Source organism: Lepeophtheirus salmonis, chromosome 6, assembly GCF_016086655.4.
Source record: "Lepeophtheirus salmonis chromosome 6, UVic_Lsal_1.4, whole genome shotgun sequence".
Taxonomy (NCBI): domain Eukaryota; kingdom Metazoa; phylum Arthropoda; class Copepoda; order Siphonostomatoida; family Caligidae; genus Lepeophtheirus; species Lepeophtheirus salmonis.
Window position 1 is genome coordinate 52711305 of NC_052136.2, and position 24677 is coordinate 52735981.

General features: G+C 31.3%; 2 protein-coding genes across 2 annotated transcripts in view; one reads left to right on the forward strand and one right to left on the reverse strand.

The window, feature by feature from the left end:
- Positions 1–24677, reverse strand: part of LOC121120079 (phenoloxidase-activating factor 2-like) — a 152656-nt gene that overhangs the window by 69607 nt on the left and 58372 nt on the right. The window lies entirely within an intron of this gene.
- Positions 22180–24316, forward strand: LOC121119792 (phenoloxidase-activating factor 2). The gene is made up of 2 exons (XM_040714587.2): positions 22180–23079; positions 23142–24316. Exons 1-2 carry the CDS (start codon positions 22361–22363, stop codon positions 24217–24219), a joined length of 1797 nt encoding a protein of 598 aa, XP_040570521.1. The 5' UTR covers positions 22180–22360; the 3' UTR covers positions 24220–24316.

The following is a 24677-nucleotide window of genomic DNA, read 5'->3' on the forward strand; positions in this document are numbered from 1 at the left end:
CGTATCTTTTTTATTCAAAAAATCTGAAATATTTATACCAAATTACAATAGTTTTAATATTTTAAAGTCAAATTATAAAGTTGTTGTTTTTTTCCTTCATTGAAACTTATTTCTGAAGTCTAAGTTATGGCATCACTCAAAGAATAAATTACCAAACTGTGCTTTTTTAAAATGTGTTTACTTCAGCCTACCTACAAATTTGTCAATTCATGGTTATTTATCATTTCCATATTTTCTTTCAATGCAGTACATATTAGAAGGTTTATTGTTCGAATAGATATATTATTTTATGCATAGATTTATTTGACTGGCCTTTAATAATAAAAAATTTGTTACTTATATTAGGGGGGGTTCGAAAATGAACTTTTTTCGAATTTCGATTATGGCTAGTGCGGAAAAGTTGTGATATGCTATGAAATATACCAATAAAACGTCATCTTTAGGTGGCATATCTCGGTCAAACTTTGAAAAAAGACCAGCTGTAATTCAAAATAGGTTGAAAAACAAACCTAACTAGCCTACATGCATACTCTTATAAATGATCTCGAAGAAAAATGAATAATGCATTTATTTAAGAAATGTAGACAAACAATTTGTCAATTTTTAAAACCCTTCCTTGAAAAAAAAAATAATCAAAAGTTATATATACAGGAAAGTTTTACTCTTCCTCTTCGAACTAACAAATGATGGAATTTGTATGACTAGTACTACATATTCTTAAGAGTAAGCACGTACTTTATATAGATACCTATAAGGGTAATCAAATACGAAAAGATTCATAGAGAAATGTGAGGTATTTCAGCTACCCTATGTATGAACAACATTATTGCATTTATACCTACATAGGTAGTAGGTAGAGAAAATATTACAAACTACCATGAATCTTATGTATGTACGTACTCCAATATATATGTCTATCGCAACGGCCACTTATAAAAATACCAATTATTTATTAGAGCTCCTCTAAGTAACGTAATATTATTGATATATAAATATTAAAAAAATGCACTCAATTTTTTTTTCATTCAATTTGAGGACCGTTCGGTATGTCAGATAATGGGTTGTAGTTCATAAATATAACGTAGTTACTTAACTATTAAATTATAAGTACTCACCAAAGTTTCAGCCATTCTGGATGTAAAATTATTATGTACCGGTCGTTTGAGTGTTTTTGTGAAAATGGACAAAATTGAGTTTTGCTTTGCTGGAACAGTTTTGGCACGATTAATACGACTTTTGGCGCCGATTAATTACTGTTTATGAAAATTGAGTATATCATTATACGCCAGAAACAAAAGTACTATCAAAACAGTGGACTGCAAAGATTTTCTTCAAATGATTGCCACTTATAACCTTTGTGAATAGTAATTTTGTATTTCAACTCAGAGTACTATTTGAACAGGTTACAGAGATGGGAGTAACGCTAGGAGAAGTGTGAAGAGTTAAAAAAATAATACTACATTGAAAAATAAAAGCAGTAAAATGTCTTGTATTTTTGTTTGTTTGGAAACTTTTCAGAACACCCTCAGAATTCCATCAGTTAAGTAGAACTACAACCCAAAAGGCATAGGTATTTACGAAGATTTTTTGATCAAAGTCATTATTAAAGAGCTTAGAACTCAAAGTAAGACTGAGTTACATATCTAACATTTCATTTTTGACACTATTCCCAATAAAAAGTAAATTAACTTTTCAAATTTTATTCAAATCGGACAGAGGAAATAAATTCATGTGTAACTATTCCATGTATTGCATCACATATTAATGTATTTATAAAATAGTATTGTATCAAACATATAAAAAGAAATTACGCTAAAGTGATCAACTATCTTCGTTTTCCCGGACATAAACCTTTTTACATCCTCTATGAGATGCCATATAATTTTGTATGGCTTCACGAAATGTCAATTATTATTATTTTTTTTCAAAAAGCACTTTTTTTAAAATTAACTTAAAATAAAGTAAAAATTAGAATTAATCAAGACAAGATCAAAACATTTTAATAAAAAAAGCAAGATCAAAAGTATTTTGGTTTTTTTTTTTTTGTAAAAACAAGAATTACAATTTTGTACTTTCTTCTTAAGTTTTTTATATGGCCTTTTTTAGAAATTAAAGATTTTTTTCTATACAAAATATTATAAATTTGGAGTTCAAGACGTACACAGTACTTTCCACATCTCCGTAGTCATGGGGTTGCCTTCGCGTACTACTAAAGGGAGTTTACATCCCACTGTTTAATAATCACTGGTCCAAGTTGCACAGATATCTAAATTTTAGGATAAATCATCTCCACATGTAGGTGTCCTTCTTGGCGCGTATGAATTAGTTCCGCCGTGCTACAAGTTTTACAAAAATGACGTCACATATCGAAATATACACTTTCCATTATTAATTTTTCTCAAAAATAGAAAGAGAAGAAATATAACCGTGGTTTGGAGCCACTTTTATGATTCCTCCTTTCTTTCAATCTCTCTCGATATCCTTTTTTTAAAATAAGGGTATTATTTACGTATGTACGTGAACAGAGACGAATATTACATGTATTTCTAAAACAGATTATAATTATTCACAAATGTGATCAATTGATACATACATAATCTGAAACAACAACTTTTGTTTCCTTATTTGTTGTTATATGTAAATATGTTATCAAATTTGTAATTCTAAAATTAACTTTATGTAAATTCATATTTTATATCATAATAATATGTGAAATTGATATTTTAAATATAAAAATAAAATTATTGATGTCTAATGTCAATAAATGATTGAAAAATTGAGACAGAGTTGTTGAAAGCCTTCTTAGTCCGCAGTCCGGGTGATGTTTGGGAATCATTTACTAAAGGAATTAAAATAATATATTAATTATGTAGAACTTGATGATGATGTCTTGGATTGCATATTTACTCAGGATTACAAATGATTGTATAAGATATATTTACACACGTTTAGATTCTTAAAATCAATTTCATTGTGCTTATTCGTGTGTATTGATCTGAGTTTAGTTCTTTTAGAAGCTTACGTAAATGCTCTGTTGACATTTGTCATCGCTATGTAATTCTATATCTAAGGATATACAATTGTACATTTAAGTTTTTTGAAGCAGGTGTGAATGGATCAGTTGAGTGGATAAAAGCTTATATACATACATTGGTAGGTACATTGTAGCTAAAAATATATCATTGGAATTATTTGACTCATTTCATTTAAATGTGTGATGTGTGAACAAAAAATCAATCTTGAACAAAAATAAATAAAATAAGGAATCCCCAATGTATTTTGTTATTTCATAAATACTAAAGTAGGTTTACTGAGCGTTGTCAGGACATTAAGAAATTAAAATTAGTTATGAACTCTTTTGTTTATGTTTTTTTAAATTAATGTTATTTCTAGATATTTATTTTGAATATTCCTGATATATACAAGTTTTAACGATTTTTTTTATAGTATATGACATTATAAAATAATCAAATTGTAATGTTTAAATGCATGCAATAAAAGCCAATACAAAAAAAAAAAATAATAAAAAAAATGAGAATTATTGCTACAACTTGAAAGAATTACATAATTCACCAATTACAAGTTTATTTTGGGTCTTTTTCCTTGAGAGAGAAAGTTGAGAGATGCAATAAATATTGATAGACATGATATGTTTTATATCTGACGACTCGTTTAACTCCTTATTTACAGACATTACCTACAAAAACTCATTTCTTCTATTTACAAATTTCTTTATTCAACGTTTTTCTTACATATGCATACGAATAAAGGCACTAATTAGTTGTTTATTTAATAACTTTAATACCTGGTTTCAACTAACTAACATTCCTACTCTAACAAAAATACTTGTTTACATTACTACATATGTACAAACTTACATTCACAAAAGAAAGAGCATGTTGTTAGTTATGTACATACGTCCATAACATATAATATTATTTGGAGCAGAACATAAGAGTTTATATACATGTATATTAGGGTGGCCATCCATATGCAGTGAACAATAAATTTGATGTTTTTGCTGGTTTTATACTCCAAACTTTTATATTTTGTTGTGTAAATAAAAATAAAATCATTTAAAGATTGCTTCACATCTTTTAATATATGAAAATTAACCATTTTTTTGGAAAAAATCTTTTTTCATTAGCTCCCAAGTGCATTTAGATACTTCGTTTTGAATCATTATAAGTTAGTTAACCCAATAAGAACCAAATTAATTTCGAGCAAAATTTATTTATATGATTTTAGGATTAATATGCCTTATTTATTATATGTCTTGAGAGGAAAAAAGCAAAAAAACCTATACCTTAACTTTGATGGAAATTGAACATATGTGTAGGTACCAATTTGTGAATAGATTATAAAAAAATTTCCTCCAAACGGCACATGTATGTCTCAAATAGTATATCAGACTAAAAAAGATGAGTGTTATCATATATTATTATAATATTTTTCATTCGCGCACTTCAAGCAGTTGGGCATCTTCAGAACCTCCTTATACGCCGTCAGCAAATACGAAACAAGGAAGAGTAATAAGACTGTTCCTAAAAAGGACAAACTGGATCTGGATGAGTTAAAGAAAATATCCCATGACAATTCCCTCAAATCCATGAGGGTCCATGCAAGAGATCTCGGATTTCACACCAGACTGTCTCAAGAGCTATAAAAAGTGGGTGAAAGAGCCTTGTGAGGGTGAAGAGGTCACTGTTGACACCAGCAATGAAAAGAAACCAATCTTCTGCGTTGCGAGACTCTTTTGAACTTTTTTTTACACTTTTGGCCCCTCCTACACCCCTGATGCCAACCTCCTAAACTAAAACTTTTGGGTGTATGTCGAGGCTTGCGATGTCTGTCATTCAAACCTTAAAACCACTGTTAGCCAGCATTGGGACGCCATGATAGAGGACTACATCCGCAACAGATGCCAGGCCTTCCACTGCCACCTGGAAGCCATCATTGACGCTAAGGGTGGCTACATTAATTATTAAGGGAGCTCAGACACACATCTATTTATAGTATTAATTTTGTTAAAATTTTATATTTAATTAATAAATTATGTTTTGTTTAAGTTTGAAATTCAAAGTGTTCAGATTTTAATGGACCACATGGTATATAATTATGTACCATGTATAACCCGCAAACTTTATTTCTTGGGTTTCACTAGACAATTTTTCTATTTATGAACTAATTTACACAATTAAATAACAAAATGAGAAAAAAAAGTCAATATTCACAACATATACATTGGCATCCTATTATAAATGAATGTATGTTATGAAAGATCATTAACATGCCAGAGTCAATTTCGTTAACGAATGACTCTTCATAATTTAAATTACCCATCCATTTTATGTATTCCAAGTTTTTGTTTGTTAATATCTTATTCTATTGATTGTTTGTTGTGTTATTTCTTCATGAAGAAAAATGATTTATTATAAATTCATTCTTGATGAAAATGAATTTTGGTATGAACAAAAACCTGATATTAAGGACGCGTTGGATTCCAGGCTGGATGATTGTTTGTTTTTAAATAAATGATTAATGATAAGAGCCTTTTCAACATTTGATTATTGTACATATACAGAGTATTTATATATGACATCGCATTGTTGATGTACGCCATCTTGGAGGAGTGCAAAGAAAAAATTCTTATCAGAATAAGAACCCTATTTTCATTAATATAGTCAAAATGATTAACTAGTGACGTATATTTGGATATCAAAATGGGACTAACAATTAAAATGAATTATACGTTGATGTCTTTCGGAGTTGGATAGAAAATTATCTGGGGAGACGACTCCTACCAATGATGTCTATGTGGTTCTGTGCCACACAATAACTGCCGCTGGATAGCAAAATCCTTTCTGGAACCAGGTGATGTTTAAGATTATTAAGGCCTTTCAGGAGCAGATTTTAAGAAGATTTATATTGAAAAGTCATTCTAACTTATAACTGACAACTTTATGAGTCCTAATAATGGGCTTCCTCCACAGCACTAGGGGTGTTTCACATGCATTTTTATTATATGTCAGACTATTAAAATATTAGATTCTGAGATCAAACAGTCATATTACATAACATAGGTTATAAAATTAAGCATTATATTATTTGAAAAAAATATCAAATTTTTCTCGTCCCAAAAAGTACGAATTTATTCATTTCAAAGGGATAACTAGATATTAGATTTAATATAAGTATCCCTGATTTATCATTGGCATCATGTAGTATTTAATACAAATGTCAAGTCTGTTTTTAATTTTTTAGCCATATAGTGAAATTTTATCAAGGTTTATTGTACTAAAAATATCAAGTATGAACGCCTAAGATGACATCACCTTTAACTATGATGCAATTCGTGACGTCAGTGAAAACACTCTATTGTATACACATTCAATTGATAGTATTTCATTTTCAATTTAATGAATTCACATATTTAACTGGCCTGAATGACTTCCTTCATACAACAAACATTACCTACATCATAATTATAATATTAAATTACGTCAAGTAAATTATGATATTCTCAGCTTAACAATTACCTACTCCTCACTGAAGTAATTAAATACCTACGTTTTACAAAAAAAAAAAATAGCATTAACCTTGTTATTTATGGCACAATTTACTTTTTCAAAACATTTGTTACCTAAACACTTTTACTTCTTTTTGAGCCAATTTTAGAAGTTGAGTTTATGTCAATTATAGTTTAAAATATATATCAGGATACCATTATTATAAATATAAAATGCATGTTCATATATCCTATTATGAACATATATTTGGAGTTATGGGCAATGACATATTTTCAAAATTGATTTTTCTAGTAAATTCAGCATTACACACACAAGGGTTTTTGAAAAGATCGTACAAAGTCCGAGAGATGGTATTACTGGCGTGTATACAGGTGCTGTATAGTTAGTAGCATTTCTTAAAAAAGGACACACCAATTTTCACCCAGATCGGTCTATTTATTTATGTTTGGCATTTATTTGGATCGAGGAAGTGGAGAGATTTTCAAAAAGTTGTCGAAAATGAACTTCGTGTGTTGATTAAACATTACCTTATGAAAGTCAAACCGCCTCAGGAGACTAAAAAGAAGCTTGATAAACATTATGGGTACTCTGTACCTTATATAAAAAGAGTTTATAAGTGGTTTCAATTTTTGGAGTGGACATATGGGCACAAGTGACGTTGAACGCTCTGGACACCCTGTTGAGGTTACTACTCCAAAAACCATTGATAAAATCTATGATTAGGTGATGGATGACAAAGGATTGAAGGTGTTTGAGATTGCTAGTGATGTGGGCATGTTGTCTTGGAAACTTATTTCCATTTAAGGTAGTGCATTGTCGTGATAGAAAAGGACTTGTTTGTGTGCCAATAATGGGCGTTTTTCTTGCAGCTCAGTTTTCAAAGGATGAATAATATGCAATAGTTTTCTAGATATTCGATGAGGACTATTCGTTTGCAAATTCAAAAGGCAGTTGCCATAATCTTTGGGGTCGATTTCTTCGATTCAAACAAATGCCAAACAGAAAGGAATTGACCAATCGGGTAGAAAGTTGGTGTTTTTTTTCCAAGAAATTCTACTAAATAAACATAACTTCGATACCTACGAGTAGTGCCATCTCTCCGACTTTTCAAACGACCCTCACACACTGGAAAAACTACCACAATTAGACAAAACCTTCCCGACTTAGCTTTTCAAAACATCAATTGATTTAAATTATATATATACATAGGGGTGTAATAAAAAATTACCAGAACTGACCTAAATAACTGCTGCATTGCCATCAAAATATTTGAATGGGCCACAGAACCTATTAAATTAAATTTCATGAAAAATGGTTTTATAAAATAAAACTATCAATTACATATTTATTTAAAATTTAGGGCAAATACGAAAAAAGGCAATCTAATTTTGCAAGACCAAATTACTCCAAAAAGGACCAATCTGGCAACTCTGTTCAGGATTATATATATATATTTTTTTTTTTTGGGGGAGTGGAGGAGGGCTTAATTTTTTTTTTTTTGTATTTCCACAAAAATGTTTTTCCCGAGAGCGATCATTTCTACAAAAATTTCTATATTTGGGAAATATTTTTTTATGTTTGATCGTATTATGCACGTTCTACGATTTTTTAAGATATTATGACTATTTTGTAAGATAATACTACTTGAAGTGGGAATGAGTTGTGAGCTGCACTTAAACATTAAGTGAGCTGCAATGCGGACTACACACCACAGGTTGGGCATTGCTTGTCCAGACCAAACTTTCAGCCTACATGGGGAGGGGGGACTGATCCAGAGCAAATTTTCCTTTGGAACTGAACCACACTAAACTTTTAATAAGAAGTTAATTAGTTCGATCCAACAATTAAGCTGTTTTTCTGTTTCTTTTTTAAAGGAAGGTAGCGAGATGTGATTAATGTAACAGTCTAGGATTTTGATACCGAACCTCCAGCTAGTTACTACCCCGAGTTTCTCTCTTGTGGTACCATTTTTCTGGAATTTATCTGAGTTATATACCTACAGAAAATTTCCGGTAAATCCAACATTTAATTATTGCATAACTTAAATTTCATTTAATTATATATAATCTACCGAAAATTTACTTGTATGATAGATTATTAAAAAGAAGAGTTATGAAAATTGATCATATTTGGGTACAAATACAGTGTGGCACATATTTATTGTCTCTTTTAAAGCTTAAACTAAAAGTTGATTTATGAAAATTTCTAAAAGTATTTTATACCAATGAATTTCGTAGCCCCTCAGCTTTCAAATGATATATAACATGCTCTAATTGGAGTAATGATGTCAATGCAAAGAACCGGAAAGCTGATTTGATGATAGTGAAACAATTTAAAAAGGTATATGTTTTTTTCATAGCTAAAGCAATAATCCTAAGAACAATGAGCTTGATATATATGTACCCGTGGTCGGGAGGCCTGGGGCTCATAGCCTACCTCCGATGAACTGTTTAGGGCAATTAAATTTCTAATAAATAAGAAAAATAATAAAAATTTCATTTCTACAACAAGATGAACCCAAAAATAATTTTATGTTTAAATTATCAGCTTTCTAGGGACAGCCTACTATCTGAAGGTGCTCTGAAAAGTTTCCCACCTTAACGGTAAGATGGCAACACTCGTAAATCAAAGCAATTCATATCTATCTTGCGGCTGTAGACAGTTAATCACGGAAGTTTCAGACATTTTAGACGCGCAGTTATTATGTGACAGTCGTTTGAGTGAGTTTATGTGAGTGTTTTTGTGAAGCAAAATTCTGATTTTTTCCCCAACTTAATCTCCTTGTAACTCTACGCACTTCTCTAAGCGAAGTTACAGACAGGATGGATTAAGAGATGGGAGCATCTGGGCGTACAAAATGGCTGAAAATTTGTTGAATATCTGTCAACAAATGCTAGATATATTGAGGTCAGAAACTTTTCAGGCTACCTTCATTTATGAAAATAAATGAATGTATATAATATGGACAATTAGATTAGGCTTTTTGAGGTAAAATTTTAGATTGTTCGAATCAATTTAACAAAATATATTAGATTCATTGTTTTATGTTATTTTAACCCTTTATACCAAGACAAGAAAATACACAAAGGTTGTTTTTTTTAATCATCAAAGATCCAAAGAAAGTAAAAAATTAAGTATTTCATAAAAAAATAGTTTTGAATTTGACGCTATTCACTATATTACAACGGGATCCCATACAAACACAATTTCCCAGGAAATGAGAATCCTTATTACTACCCATATCTGTTCTAGAATACCAGTTATAAATATTATTTTAAAGATCAAGAAATTAAATGTCATTCATTCCAAAAAAAAAAAAAAAAAAAAATCTTAGTTTCTCAATGAGACGAACCCCTTCGTCTTAAAATCCTCTTAAAGTAATGTCTTCAAACTAACAAATAGACAATAAATTATATCCCATGTACCGCCTAAATAGGTTACCGATATAGAAATATACCAAACATCTATAAGGTACGAAAATAGTATATTTATGCATATGCATATTTCATTATAAATCGATATTTAAAGAAAAAAATAATCGTTAGTTACACATGAAAACATACACCTTCCAATGCAATATTATTTAAAAAGTTATATACTTACTTAAATCAATTAATTTTATAGTAAAATTTATGATTAATTAATTATACAAGCGTGTTAGTTAACTGATTTTTACGTTCCCCTCTTTCCCCTACTCATCCCTACTCTAATGAACCTAAATATATTTTCTTACAATGGTACATATGTTTAAATATTATATTATATTTAAATTTGTCAGTAAAAAAACTAATAGTATTATTTATAGGAAGCAATGATTGATGTACAAAAATAGAGCATAGAAAATTTATTTTAAAGAAAAATAGAGATGTTTATCAGGAACTTGATTGGCTTTTTCATAAAAAAGTCATAAATATGTATTATGTACGTAGATTGATAGAAAGTATACATGCATAGCAATGTTTTGCTTGATTGCTTGAAATTTTTGTAGTGCAGGAAAGAAAAATGTGTTTTACTATACATGCATTTTAATTAACTAATGAGATGAGTCATAATATGTAAATTGTAGGGCCATTAATTTTCTACAATAAATTAAATTGTTGCACTTCAGACAAGTTTGATATATAAATCTATTTTCTTTCGTCTAATAATAGAGTAAATCTATCAAGATAAATTATCACGTGAAGAAAGGCGTTGAATTTTATATTCCAATCAATTTTATGTACATATTGAATAGAACAGGATTAGAAGGTAATTAGATTACAATCAGATTTTATGTTGAGTATATTTATAGAAGTGTGTGGCCTCCATTATTTGCCCAAAAAATTGAACACTAACCGAAACAAAAAGACTATGTGAAAATGTTATTGAATAACCTTTCTCCTGAATGATAGATAAATATAAAAAGCGGTTTTTTTTTTAATATTATTATGTAATTGGCCAAAAGTATAAAACTGTACAGTTTGTTAAAACTACAGTTATTCAAACCGCATGAAAGATTTAAAAATTGTTAAAAGATGAGGGATAGTTCCATATCCTTACGATTGTTGTGTTCTAACCTGCAGGAGGAGGACTCCTTTTTTATTTGCATGCATAAATTATCGTTTGAGTATTTCCTATTATCGCCTCAACTTTAACGTTATTTTCTCCTCTCATTGTATGAGTAATGAACCAATCTGATGCTCTCAGATTTATACCAAAGCTATCGGTAATGATACTATCCGCCATAGATAATAGAGATCTTACTCGATCACAAAAATAAAATAAATGGAACAAAGATTCTACAGCTTATTTCAAGGAAGAACATAAACCGTCGGCCTTATTCGACTAGCTAGTTTTTATCGAGGATGTTGGCAAACAATATCGAAACCACTTTTGTGACCATATATTAAAGGAGTTTGAGTGTATTATTCTTGGTTTAATTGATTCTTCTATTAGTCACAGGACTTCGCTGATGGACTTCGCTTAGCTGTGATTTTTTTTTTTTTTTTGCTCCTCTTTCCTTAATTGGTTGAATCTGAATTGCTCTTGTTAAGCTGTGAATAATTCCAATCACTTAATATTAAATAATAATGCAACAGTTGAAGAGAATTGGCTAACTACCAACGTATATTGGGTCTGTTTATGATGGTTTTTAGAAACAAAGGTTGTGAATGACAATTTAGGTAACATCAACAAGGATAAACGTAATAAAGATTACTAGAAACATAAATAATAAATGATCTCTTGAATTAAATATTAATTTAGATTTCTTCAAGACAAAAACACTATAAATAACACGCGTTCTTCTTAAGGCGTGAGTCATGGTTTCATGATTTCGCACACAATTCTATATTGGTACATGTTATTCTTTTTTGTTAAATATTTAACTCAAACGTCGCAAAAAGGAGTCAACCTTTTTTTAAAATCGATTTATTCTCCCATTATATGGTTACACGTGTTAAAAGAAAGGAATAGGGATGTACATTAGAGTGGTTTGATTTTAACTTTTTTGAATTTCGATTAAGGGTAAGGCGGAAAAGTTGTCATATGGTATGAAAATTACATATATAAAATTGCATTGTCCTTCGAGGTCATCTTTAAGTGGGACATCTCGATAAAATGATGATCAAAAACTCTTTATTTATTTAATATAGACATTCAAAATACATTTTTATTGATTTTGTAAAAAAAAAAAAGTTTTTGCACGTATAACGCACATCATTTTTTAAAATTTTCAGAATGGGAAGATCAAATATTTCTTATGTTATTCTCTCTTTTTGCTCTATAAGGTATCCTTAGAAAATAAACTTTATAAATCTTTTTTATTGATTAGATTCATGTCCATCATCATAAATGTAAAATAAGGATGAAGGCTGTATTTTAATCTTTTTTGACGAAGTAAGAAACTTTTGTCTCCTGTAACTAGATGTGCTACCTAAAGATATGAACGTAGGGAAATAATATTTTCCATTAGTTATTTACTTACCAAACCCCAACTTTTCCGAACTAGCCGTAATCGAAATTCGAAAAAAAGATGGAAAACAAACCGGCCTAATGTACATTTTACTTATATACGCGTAAAATCAGATTATCATAGCTCTGTGTAGTTGTGACTTCTATGAGAAATTCCCTTTATCCGAAAAAGAAGCTTAATATAACTATTTCCCTGGCTAAAAGTTTTCTCATTTGACTAACAAACCCATTTTTCAAGCTTGGAACAATTAGACTTAAAGGATCAACTTATAAGTTCTTTTTCTTCTAATAAAAATGAAAAAAAATGTTATATTTTACCAATTTTTCATTTATTTAAAAAAAGAATAATAATAATGATTGAGCATCTTTTTTCTTTTTCCAATAATGAAAGGGATTTCTAAGCATTGAGTAAAATGCTTTTACTCTCAATACCAGTACGGAAAGTCATATTTTCTCCTTCTACAATCTTTAGTATGTACAAACTAAAGATGTATTCGATCTAGGCCCGAGACCAAAGGCCTGCCTTCGGAAACTCATTTTTCCAAGCCTGTGGCCCGAAGCTTCCAGCTCTACGTTTATTTCTAATTTAAAATAATTTGTTTTACAAATAATTTTTTGAGCGTATTTGTATCATTGATTTTGTATCACATACGATAAACACTTTCTATTCAACTTACCTCAAATATTAGAAATAGACAAAATTGCCGTGTTTATAAGAACAAAATGTAATAAACATATTAAAATAAGTTCATCGATATGTTAAGCTTCGTTGATGGTCCGACACCTTATAGCCCAACTTAGCTCGAAGCCCAATATTTTCTAACCCGATCCACCTCTAGTACAAACGCTCTTCTCTTCCTTTAAGAGAGATAGATATATGCGATGTTCGATTGCAAAACATTGTTTGCGAAAGGAGAGAATAATGAAAAAAGAGAGGAAAGGGAGTTATTTCCTGAAAAAGGAAGGGCAAAAATCAATAATTGCTAGGATATTATTATTATTTTTGCAATTACATTTATTTCATGTTTAGGGTCTTGTGTACGTTATTACGTATTTTGTAGAGACTCTTCATTTTCATGAAAGAAAGAGAAAGCAATGAATAAATTATTTATGATTATTTTTGCAAAAATTTTGTACCATTCAAATAAATCCTTAATGATTATTGTACATAAATATGAACTCTCAAGAGAAGGAAAAAAACTCTTTTCCGGGAGTCTATACTTTTAAAGTATTATATAAACAATTATCTTAGGGTGTGGTTCTCTCAATGCCTTACCCTTTTCTTTTCCCCTTATGCACTGTTTCTTTAGGAATTTGAAAACTACCTACAATTTTTTTTTCCGTATTTATAAATTATTACAAAATATATTTTTGTTTTGTTTTTGTGACGTAGTTTATGTATGTACGCCGCGGAATGAGTCATTTTATAAGAGCTTTTGTTACTCACATAAATTTAAACACTAATCTTCATTTTTGGGGGGAATGCAGGGGGGCTTAAGAATACGTGTGTGAATGTTGGTCAAACGAAAAAGAAAGTTTGAAAGATTAATGTCTCATAATTAGATCAGGTCCCTAAAAGTATTCCAAACATACTAGTGTTGTTCTGTTTACTAGTACTTTAGGAATATAGACTCGTTTAAAAAGGAGAATATACTAAAATGGGTTGGGATCTGGAGCTTGCAATTATATTACCTAATAAAAATATTAAACTGCCGATTATGTAATCCCTTCTCACTCTGTCTAATCTATTAAAAAAATGAAAAGTGTCTAGCAGGCGGTCCATTGAAATCTGAACACTTACTAATTCAATAATTAATGGAAGATGAGTGATTGAATTTGATCCATATTTCAATATATTAAAGAATAAAACATGAGTTATAAAACAAACAAACTTATTCTCTCTAGCTTAGGTACAAGTCGAGAAAATGACACTTAAACGTGTCACTTTAACGTCTACACCGTCAGCAAGTCTGAAACGTTGGAGAGCGAGAAGGGCTCTGTCAAAAAATGCCAAACTGGACACAGAAGAGTTAAAGAAAACAACCCAGGGCAATCCCCTTATGTGCATGAAATATCAGGATTTCAGACCAGACAGTACAGAGAGCTATCAAAAAGGGGTTGAAAGAGCCTTGTGAGGGTGGAGAGGCCACTTTTGACAACAGCAATGAAAGAAACAATCTCCTCGGTTCAAAGACTCTTTTGAGTTCTTTTAAATTATTTTATTAGCCTTTTGGTTCCCCTACATCCCTGATGCCAACCCCTCTTTGATGCATATCGAGAGGAAGGTCTGCAGTGTGCGTCATCCAAAAACCGAGGCCCTCAACCCCATTATCAGCCAGAGCTGAGACGCAATAACTGAGGAAAATAACAGCCAAGGGTATCAGACCTTCCGTTGCTACCTAGAAGCTATCATTGTCGCTAAGGGAAGTTACATTAATGATTGAAAGAGCTTAGATACACATCTATTTATAGTCTTAATTAAGTTGAGATTCCATTGTTAATTAATAAACTATATCTTGTTGACTTTTAAAATTCAAATTGTTCAGATTTTAATGGACCACTTGATATAATAAAAAGAAAAGTGACTAAACATATGACAACCCCTTTTCCCTCCCTTTGCGGCGGACACCTTTAAGATTACCATTAAAGACGTTATTACCCTGTATTTTTAGTCAAATATATATTGAAATTTAATGAAATACTAATACTAACTTTGGTACCGGAACCGACGTAAAAATATTGGTAATCTTTTTTTCAATAAATGTTTATCCGTTCACAATAAGTAAATTGAAGCATGATTGCTTGTTTATCTTACCCCCATATATATGAATAGTTCAGTTTAATGGATGTTGTTCCAAAAGAAATATATTTGATAATAGACTTGAAAAAATTATCCAAGATTCTTTTTTTTATTCTATAATTTTAGGGGCAGAAAACTAACCCCAAGAAATAAATTTTGTACATTCAGTAAATTAGCCTTTTTGAAGAGGTGTTTTAGATAAAAAATGATGCACATATTGCTGCTTCGATATACATTTATTACCATCCGGTTTCCATAGCTCAATTAATTTAAAATTTCAATTATCGTCCTCTTAAAATATCAAATAAATGTGTCAATGGAATAAATCTACTTTGATGATATTATGGCAGTTGTATTTGAAGTTAATAGTATATGTGTAATTACAAAAATTGACATTTTTTTTGTATAAGAAGAACCGGGCGCTTATTGTCACTTGTTGGGAATACTGATGACAATCCTGAGACATATCCTGGATTCCAAGGCTGAAAAAATTCAGAAAAGTCTTCAATATCAACAAATTCACCTTCGGTATACTAAAAAAAATATTAATCAAATTTTTTTTTAAAGAAAACTATAGAATTTATTATTATTGCAAATATGACCTTTTTCAATTATTGGTCAAAATGAATACGATTCCATTGAGATCCATTCTATTATTTTCATATTGATAGTATATGAGTAGAATGAGCTTCTAAAAAAATTAAAAAATCGAATTGGAAGCTTGCCTGGTGCGACATTCTAAATATTTCGCTATAATGTTTATATGTTATTTTTTGAACACATGTTATTTGTGATAAAAAATTATTTAAAGCACCTGCTCTTGTGAGTATTTTAAAGCAAACAATTTTTAAATCAATTGTGTATGAGCGGAGTTATGTACTACTGAAGTTTGAGTGTATTTCGTAATAGCCCAATTTTGAGGTACTCCTAAACGGGTCCTCACGCTCGCATAAGTTTTAAAAAAATATTTTTCTTTTGTTAGGATAAATATCCTCAAAAATGGTTATGATCATGTCGTAAAAGTGTCTGGGATATATGTTGATGGGAGTTGCATTTTGATTGAACAAGACACTATTATGAGTATTCAATATTTTTTCATTATTTTCTCCCGTTTTAATACGAAATGTTCGATTTTTGTGGGATGTTCCCTATAGCCATATTGATAGGAGGTTTTTTTTCGTAATGTTCGCTTTTGGTGTGACTGATGTTTTAATTCGCGTATGGCAAAACTCATTGGATTAATTACAATCTCTGACATGGTTCTCGATTTTTGTTTTGTTTTATGATTATACCAAATGTGTCATGAGCAGGGTAATATTACTTATAAAGTACTTTATTATCTGTACTTGTATATAAACATACAATATAATTTGTACGATACTAGGTGGTGTTGAGCCATAGATATCTATAAGAAATAACAGAGCTCAATTGCTATAAAAATGCTGTTATTCTCCGTCAAATGATGTAATAATTATATATATATATATATGAAATGTATATTTACAACATGTAATGCAATTCAAACAAATTTTATTAGCAATGCAACAATGGAAAATTTAGTAGCTTCATAAATCAAATAAATGATTCTAAAAAAGAGTTCTTTACAGGGGAGCCTCAATTTTAATACAAAGTTTGAAGGAAAAAATATCATCCCTTTCAACGAAATCATTTTGTGGAAGATACCTATAAAGAATCAGTTGCTAGATTTATCAAGTTCCTCAAATGAATTGTACATATGAGGGTTTACTGATCCTTTTCCTTACATAGAAATAATATATTTGTTTCGAATAGTTTAGCTTCTTAGAACATTTATTCAATATAAATATCTTTGAATTTATTGACCTCAATTCTAGAAATTATAAATAGAAGTTGTTCCATAATTTTCATAAAATATATTTCTCCAAACTCTAATAAGTTGTAAAAGAAATAAACGTGGATAACTACAATTTGTTAACATTTTTACAAAATTTGAAGTTAAAAAAAAAAGAAGGAAGCACAGGTGTTGACCGGACATCCCATGTACACCCCTTTATTTAAGGATTAGATACATATCTTTTATTTCGTGTAAACATGGAATTGTACCTGGAAAATATATTTATTCAATTATTTTAATTACACAAGAAACATAGATTACAATATGTTGTTGGAGGAAACGAATTGCCATGTATATATTATCCATTTTTAATAAAAGAAAATGAGAAGAAGCTGTGTTTTTATATTATGAAACATTTCTCAAAAAAAATAGAAAAAAATTGCAGCAAAGTTAAAAAGGGAAAAATCGACTTTCTCTTGAGTGTTCCTTTTTGTTCGAACCAAGAAATAGGTTACTTTCTAAATAATTTGTATAATGCACATAATTATATCCTGCTAGACCAACAATATTACGAAAAAGGGCCTCTTCACTTTACATAGTATATAGCAAAGGACCGTTTTAAGAACCTTCAACTAAAAATAAAAATAAATATTGCTAGGAAAGGTAACATATTAACTTGACCAAAGAAAAAGTACTATTTCCTCAGATGCAGTACAAAGTACTTACTTACTTTCCAAAAAAAAAAAAAGATTTTATACATTCAGGGTGCACAAGTTGTTTATGCCGCTACTTTGGCACACTCTCTTAGGCAAAGGCGAGCACTTTAGAAAATGATTTTTTTTTTCTGTTAAGTATCTTGTTCAAGCCTCCACCAATTGAAAGAAAATAGAATTAATGTACTTATTTTTGTCATAATATTTGGAGAGGCACGGATCCCTTCATGGAATCTGTGCCGGGGGCGACAACCTGGACGTGCTAGAGACCAATGTGAAGCCTTGGATCGTCATGGTTTCCGATGGGAGGCCTTACATGTGGTAGCAGAACTGAGATACCTCCCACGCCTAAAAAAAAGTATCAAATCGTTCCACGATAATTTTGACAAATTCATTTTCGCGGACTTTTGGCCTCCAAGTTCGTCGTATCTGAATCTTTTTTGGTTGGGGCGCGATAGAACGACCGACCAACCGAGCCCCCTGCAGTACCAAATACGAACTTATCAGTCGGATCAACAAGGAATTCCAGGATTTGCCAAGGGACCAAGTGGATAAGGCTTGCTCGTGATGTCGGCCTTGTATAGATACCTTAATAAGACTGGAAGGGATTTTATTGAACAAAATAAATAGATAAATAATCTAGCTTTAGAAGTTTGTTTAAGTTTTTAATTTTATAACCGGTTGAAAAGAAAATTGTATTTGAAAAAAAAAATCCTTTAAACGGCACACCATGTATATATAAAAAATTTCATGTAATAACTGCATAATAAGTCATATGTTGATCAATATTACAAATCTAAATAATTAATATGACAAATCGATTATATAGTTTTGAATTCTTAATTTCACTATGCAGCAGGTACTTATTACTTGAATTGCATGTTTCAAGGACATTTCCTTTTGAGAAATAAGAGTGAAAGGCCTCTCAGGTTGGTCAATACTATTAAAAGATATTTTTCTATATACATATTTATGTATGTATGTATGGAGCCTACATGCATAGGCATATATATTAAAGTATTAAAAAATATTAAAATGAAAAGCCAGAAAATGTGTACATATATGATATATATTTTAATATTATTCTTCAGGTAAGAATGGAAATGTAATATAAAAAATACCTATATATATGTACATAATGTTTGTTGAATAAACGACAATACAAGAATTATATATTTAGCTATTACAGTTATTTGATAAAAAACATTAAATTATATACCACTAGGAAGAAATTTATTATATATATTTAAACCAAAGGTATATATTTTGGAAATAAAGCATTTTTACTGACGTCACACATTGCATGATAAATCAAAAGCAAAGCCGTATTGAAGATATATATAAATAGCTGCGGTACGATCTACAGTCTTTTAGGGTTGTAAATTGTAAGTATTTTTGTTATGTAAAAAAACACCCTGAAAATGAACATAGTACCGGTGACAGTTTGGAAAATGTTTTGAAGCAGAGCAAGTTAGCTGTCATGACGTTTCATTAGATTTGCTGATAGTAGCTATGCGAGGAAAGAAATCAACACAAATCTTACTCCGAAATGAATACAAATATAAAAAGGGATGACTCCCATGTTGATCCTCAATTTCCACTCCCAGTCCAACTAGGGATGCGAATATTATCGAAATTGCAGCGAGCATAGAACCTACCTAGTAAAAACTATGGTTGCTTTGCCAGAAGACATATCAACTGACGTATATCACTTTCAACTATAGTTTTTCTTGCTTGCAAATATGTATGAACATACATTGAAATCCGGTGTGTTTTTTAGCTGGCCTGTTAATTTGTAATTGGCAGTATAAAGTAGGAATTATATTTTTCTTAGCAGTTGCCATTACTATTTAATTTCGGAGTAGTGAATGTCCCTTCCAAAAAGATTCAATTATATTCCAAACCTGTTTGAACGTTTGTGTGTTCTCAGAAAAAGACAGAGCAAACCCTTTAAGACTTGATATGGAGTTATAATTGTAAGCCCTTGTTGAACTCAGAGTAGAATTGGGGATCGACATTGGAGTGATTCCAGCAAATATCCTTGTTTATAACCTTTTTCCCTTCCTCTCTTGTCACAGCTGATTGTAGCTGATCTAATCTAACGTCATGAACATTATTCTTTCTCTCCTCCATAACATTCTTCAAATTGTTAGGGTAGCCATGTTGATTTTCGATTGCTGTTTTTATTTTAACAAACACATTCCACACTGGATTTTCACTTTTGCGTAAGACTGTTCAAAATAGGGATAAATAATTAATAGGAGAATTCATAGCTGGCTCTTACAAAGACATACTTTTTTTTTAATTACACTAACCTCAATTTATACAATATTCATATACTTACGCATAACTTTCTAACCAATCTGCAAGTTGCATTACATTCTTGTGTGCACACACTTGTACTTGTACCCTTTATACTCAATATTCTCTCCTCAAGAATAAAAGAAAAATGACAACAGTTTCAGAAAGAAAATAAAAATCACTTCTCAGGCTGACAACAACGACAAAACTCGTATGATAAAAAAAATCTTGGGGGGGAGGGACGTCTCTAGGACTACAGTCTACGCTGTCAACAAGTCCTAAGACGTTGTTGGAGAGGAAGAAGGGCTAACTCAAAAAAGGTCAAACTGGATCCGGAAGAGTTAAAGAAAACGGCCAAGGCCAATCTACTTAAGTCTACGAGAGTCCATGCCGGAGATGTCGAGGTGAGGTTTCACAACAGACTGTACAGAGAGCAATAAAAAAAGTTGGTTGAGAGAGCCATGTCAGGATGGATATGCTACTTTTGTCACCAGCAATAAAAGAACCCCATATCCTCACTTGCAAGACCTTTTTAATTTATTTTTTTACACTTTTGGCCCCCTTACAACCCTCATACCAATCCCCTCGACTACATCTTTTGGGTGAATGTCAAGGAGAAGGCCTGCACTGCCCGTCATCCAAACACTAAGGCCCTCAAAGCCACTGTCAGCCAGCACTGGGACTCCCTACAGAAGACTACATTTGCAGTGGGTACCACACCTTCTTCCTCCGCCGCCTGTAACCATTCATTGCTGCTAAGGGCTACTACATTAATAATTAAGAGAGGTCAGACAGATGTATATTTAAGGTATTCATTTTGTTGAGAATCCATTGTTAATTAATAAATTATATCCTATTGAAGCTTGAAATTCAGAGTATTCAGATTTTAATAGACCACTCGGTATTATTACTGTATAGTGCACATTATAATGAATAATTATATTGGAACAAGGAATACGATAATTAAATATTGAAAGTTAAACATCAAACCACATATCGTCCAAGTCTATATCTTCCAATTCAGAGCAAAAAAAATCGGTTATCATGGCGCGGTAACGATTTCCATTCACAGTAACGTGGCGATTGCCATCGTCGACGAAAAAGTACAGCCCAATGAAACCTTCATCATCTTGAATTGATGCACTTGCGGCAGCAATATTTTCTACACTTCGTGCATTTCTTTGTCTCACTGTCACAGGAACATTATGTCGCGTGTATGTGGACTCAAATTTTTTCACCAAACGTTTAATTGTTTATATTGTAGGTCGATTACGTTGATCATAAATTGGCGTTAACGCTCTTAAATTTTGGATCAAAGACTCACTACTTTTGTAATAAATTTTAATAGTTTACATGCGTTGCTTGAGTGGGTACTGCTCCATGATAAACTACGATTATTTCTAAGCACAGCTGTCAAAGAAACAATCACAAGTATGACGTCGTTTTCGAAACCTATGAACGTAAAATGTGAGCGTCCCTATTGAAAAACCCTATATTACGGAAAGATTAGAAAAATCGACTACTGACAAAAAATTCTTAAAATTTGCTTTAAAAGTATCTTCAAAATTGCCGACTTTGGGAATAATGACATGACGTAAGGGCGCCATGTTCTTGGACATGGAAACGCTATAGTTGTTCGTTGCTCAAGTCTAGATTATTTTAAAAATTAACTCTTTTCAGCTCAACTATATACAAAATTATACATATACTGTATCTAAACTTAGAAAACTTTCAAACAGCTTTTATCCACCTTTGATAACATTTTCGATTAATTAGCTTGACGACATTTATATCTATATAACACATTATAAAAAAGAATCTTAGCAATATATCTCACAGTTCTTTGAACTTTAAAAGAAGGGAAATTATCTTATTTTGATTTTCCCTCTAGTTCTGTTTCAAAAAATACATATACGCAACAAATAATATGTTTACAAGGTCGGTTTCAACCGAATTGGAAAAAACCAACTGCACTCCTTTACTAAAAGGCGAAAAGATAGAAAAAGAAAAACTTGTTTATATAACTACACTGTATGTACGCACTGCACCGCAACTGAAGTACGTTTAATGTTTTTCTTCTGAGATTTCTTTATAAAAAGGAATATCCCAAAAAAATCAATGTTTTTCAAGAAGAAGTTATTTTTTTGCAGACAAAACATAATATAAATACCAGTGAATAAGATTTAGTGAGCATCAGTAACTCAATACATCTAAAAGAATAAACAACTCAAAATATACACGAAACACTACAATGAAACTAGCATCTTGTTTTCTATTATTATCAGTTGGCTTATTAGCTAATGGAAAACCACAAGGGTATGGAGCGGTCATTGACCTAGGACCTGTAGTTGGAGAAAATCCAAATCTCATTGATGACGTTTTTGGAGGAAGTGGCGGAAAAGGAATTTCAGATGGAGGTTTTATTCAAAATAATAGTCCAGTTAAAACTGAGCCAAGTTACGGTGATGGAGGATCTCACGTCAATGAGATAGTGGATACCTCCTATGAAGAATGTGCCTACTATGCAGATCAAGACTACAAATGTGTTCCCTACTACACCTGTGAAGATGGAGAGATTGTAACAGATGGAGGTGGACTCATTGATATCCGTTCATCTTTTGCCGCCGTTCTTGATCCTGCTTCTTCCAAATGTCCTGGATACCTTGAAGTATGCTGTCGTCATCCCGACTTTAGTACAAATGCACCTCAAACCACTACTCCCGAACCAGTGACTCAGCCACCAAAACCAAGATCCTATGTTCCTGAATGTGGAAGAAGGAACGTTGGAGGTATTGGAGTACGAATTCAAAATAATAAATACAAGGGAAGTACTCAATTCGGTGAATGGCCTCATATGTGTGCTTTATTGGAAGTCCTAAAAGGAGCTTATGGTGAAGATATCAACAAATATGCTTGTGGAGCATCCCTCATTGCTCCTGGAGTGATCTTAACTGGAGCTCATTGTGTTGAGTAAGTATTTATTATTAAGGTAATTTCGAAGTCAAGTGAAAATATTTATTTTATTCTTATAGTAAAATCCCCAAGGAAAATATTTTAATCAGATGCGGTGAATGGGATACACAAAAAGAAATTGAGCCCAGTCAACATCAAGACCGATTTGTTGAAGATGTGAAAATCCATCCTCAATTCAACCCTAAGAATTTAAAGAACGACTTTGCTCTTCTTTTTATGGAAGAAGACTTTAAGTTGGCTCCTCATATTGACACCATTTGCCTACCAGACAACCTTGATGGTATTGGAAGCTACGATAAAAATGATTGCTTTGCCACTGGCTGGGGCAAGGACAAATTTGGAAAATTGGGTGAATATCAAGTTATCATGAAACAAGTTCAAATGGACATGGTGAACTCAAATGAGTGTGAGAATAAATTAAGAAGAACCCGACTTGGAGAAGACTTTAAATTGGACAGATCCTTTGTTTGTGCCGGAGGAGAAAAGGACAGAGATACCTGTAAGGGTGATGGAGGTGGTCCCCTTGTCTGCCCATTACATAAAGAGGGAAACAATGATGGCTATGGTGTTGTCCAAGAACCTAAATATGTTCAAGCTGGTATTATTGCCTGGGGTATAGACTGTGGTGTGGAAGGTAATCCTGGAGTATATGCCAATGTTGCCGATGGTCTCTGTTTCATTCACTGGGCTACTCAATGCCAAACTGGAATTCCTAAATACTTTAACATCACTGGATGTGAAAACTGGGCTCCTCAACAAATTGAATCCCTTAAGTATGACATTCACGAGCAACAAAAGAAATTAGATTATATCACAAAAGACGGAAGCGGAACCCCATCCAACCTTAGAAACCTCAACCGTAGAATCAAACAAACTGAAAGAGTTTTGAAGAAGTTTGAAGATGAACATTCAATTTGTATTGCTGCTTCAAATTATTTAGAAATTAATCAAGTAACTATTGATGAAGTTGGAAGAAATGAAGGCGATGTTGGTGTTGATGGTTTTGGATCATCAAACAGTATTCACTCCAATCAAGATAGTTCATTTCAAGACAGTGCCATTGTAGATCAAAATACGTTTGGTGGTGGTTACGAAGTAGAACCTTCTGTTGAAAATAATGTTCCCTCAGGATATTAGTTATAAATATAACTCATTTTAAACTATTTATAGCAGTTCCTCATGTTATATAAAATACATTCATTCAGTTTTAAATACATAATTTTTTTACCCTTAATCCCATCAATATGTCTAATTATTTTAAGATTTCTAGTCATTTAAGAAATGTATCTACATTCAAAGGAGAAGAATATGTAATTTTTTTGAAATTTTGAAAAGGGTTAATTTTGAATATTGATTCAACTTGTTCTTAAATTAAGAATGATTATCCATCTGAAAATATATGTACCACCTAGGATTTTATGATGAGTATTATAAATATACTTACATGTATGAAGAGGTTATGTTGTCAAAGGCAATTTTTATGAGAGAGGAGATTACTAAGGCAGGTCTCCTGGCTTTATGTCCTTAAAATTAAATACATAGACTAATTAAAACTCAAAAACTTTTTATTTTCCAAAAACAAAATCAATTGCGTT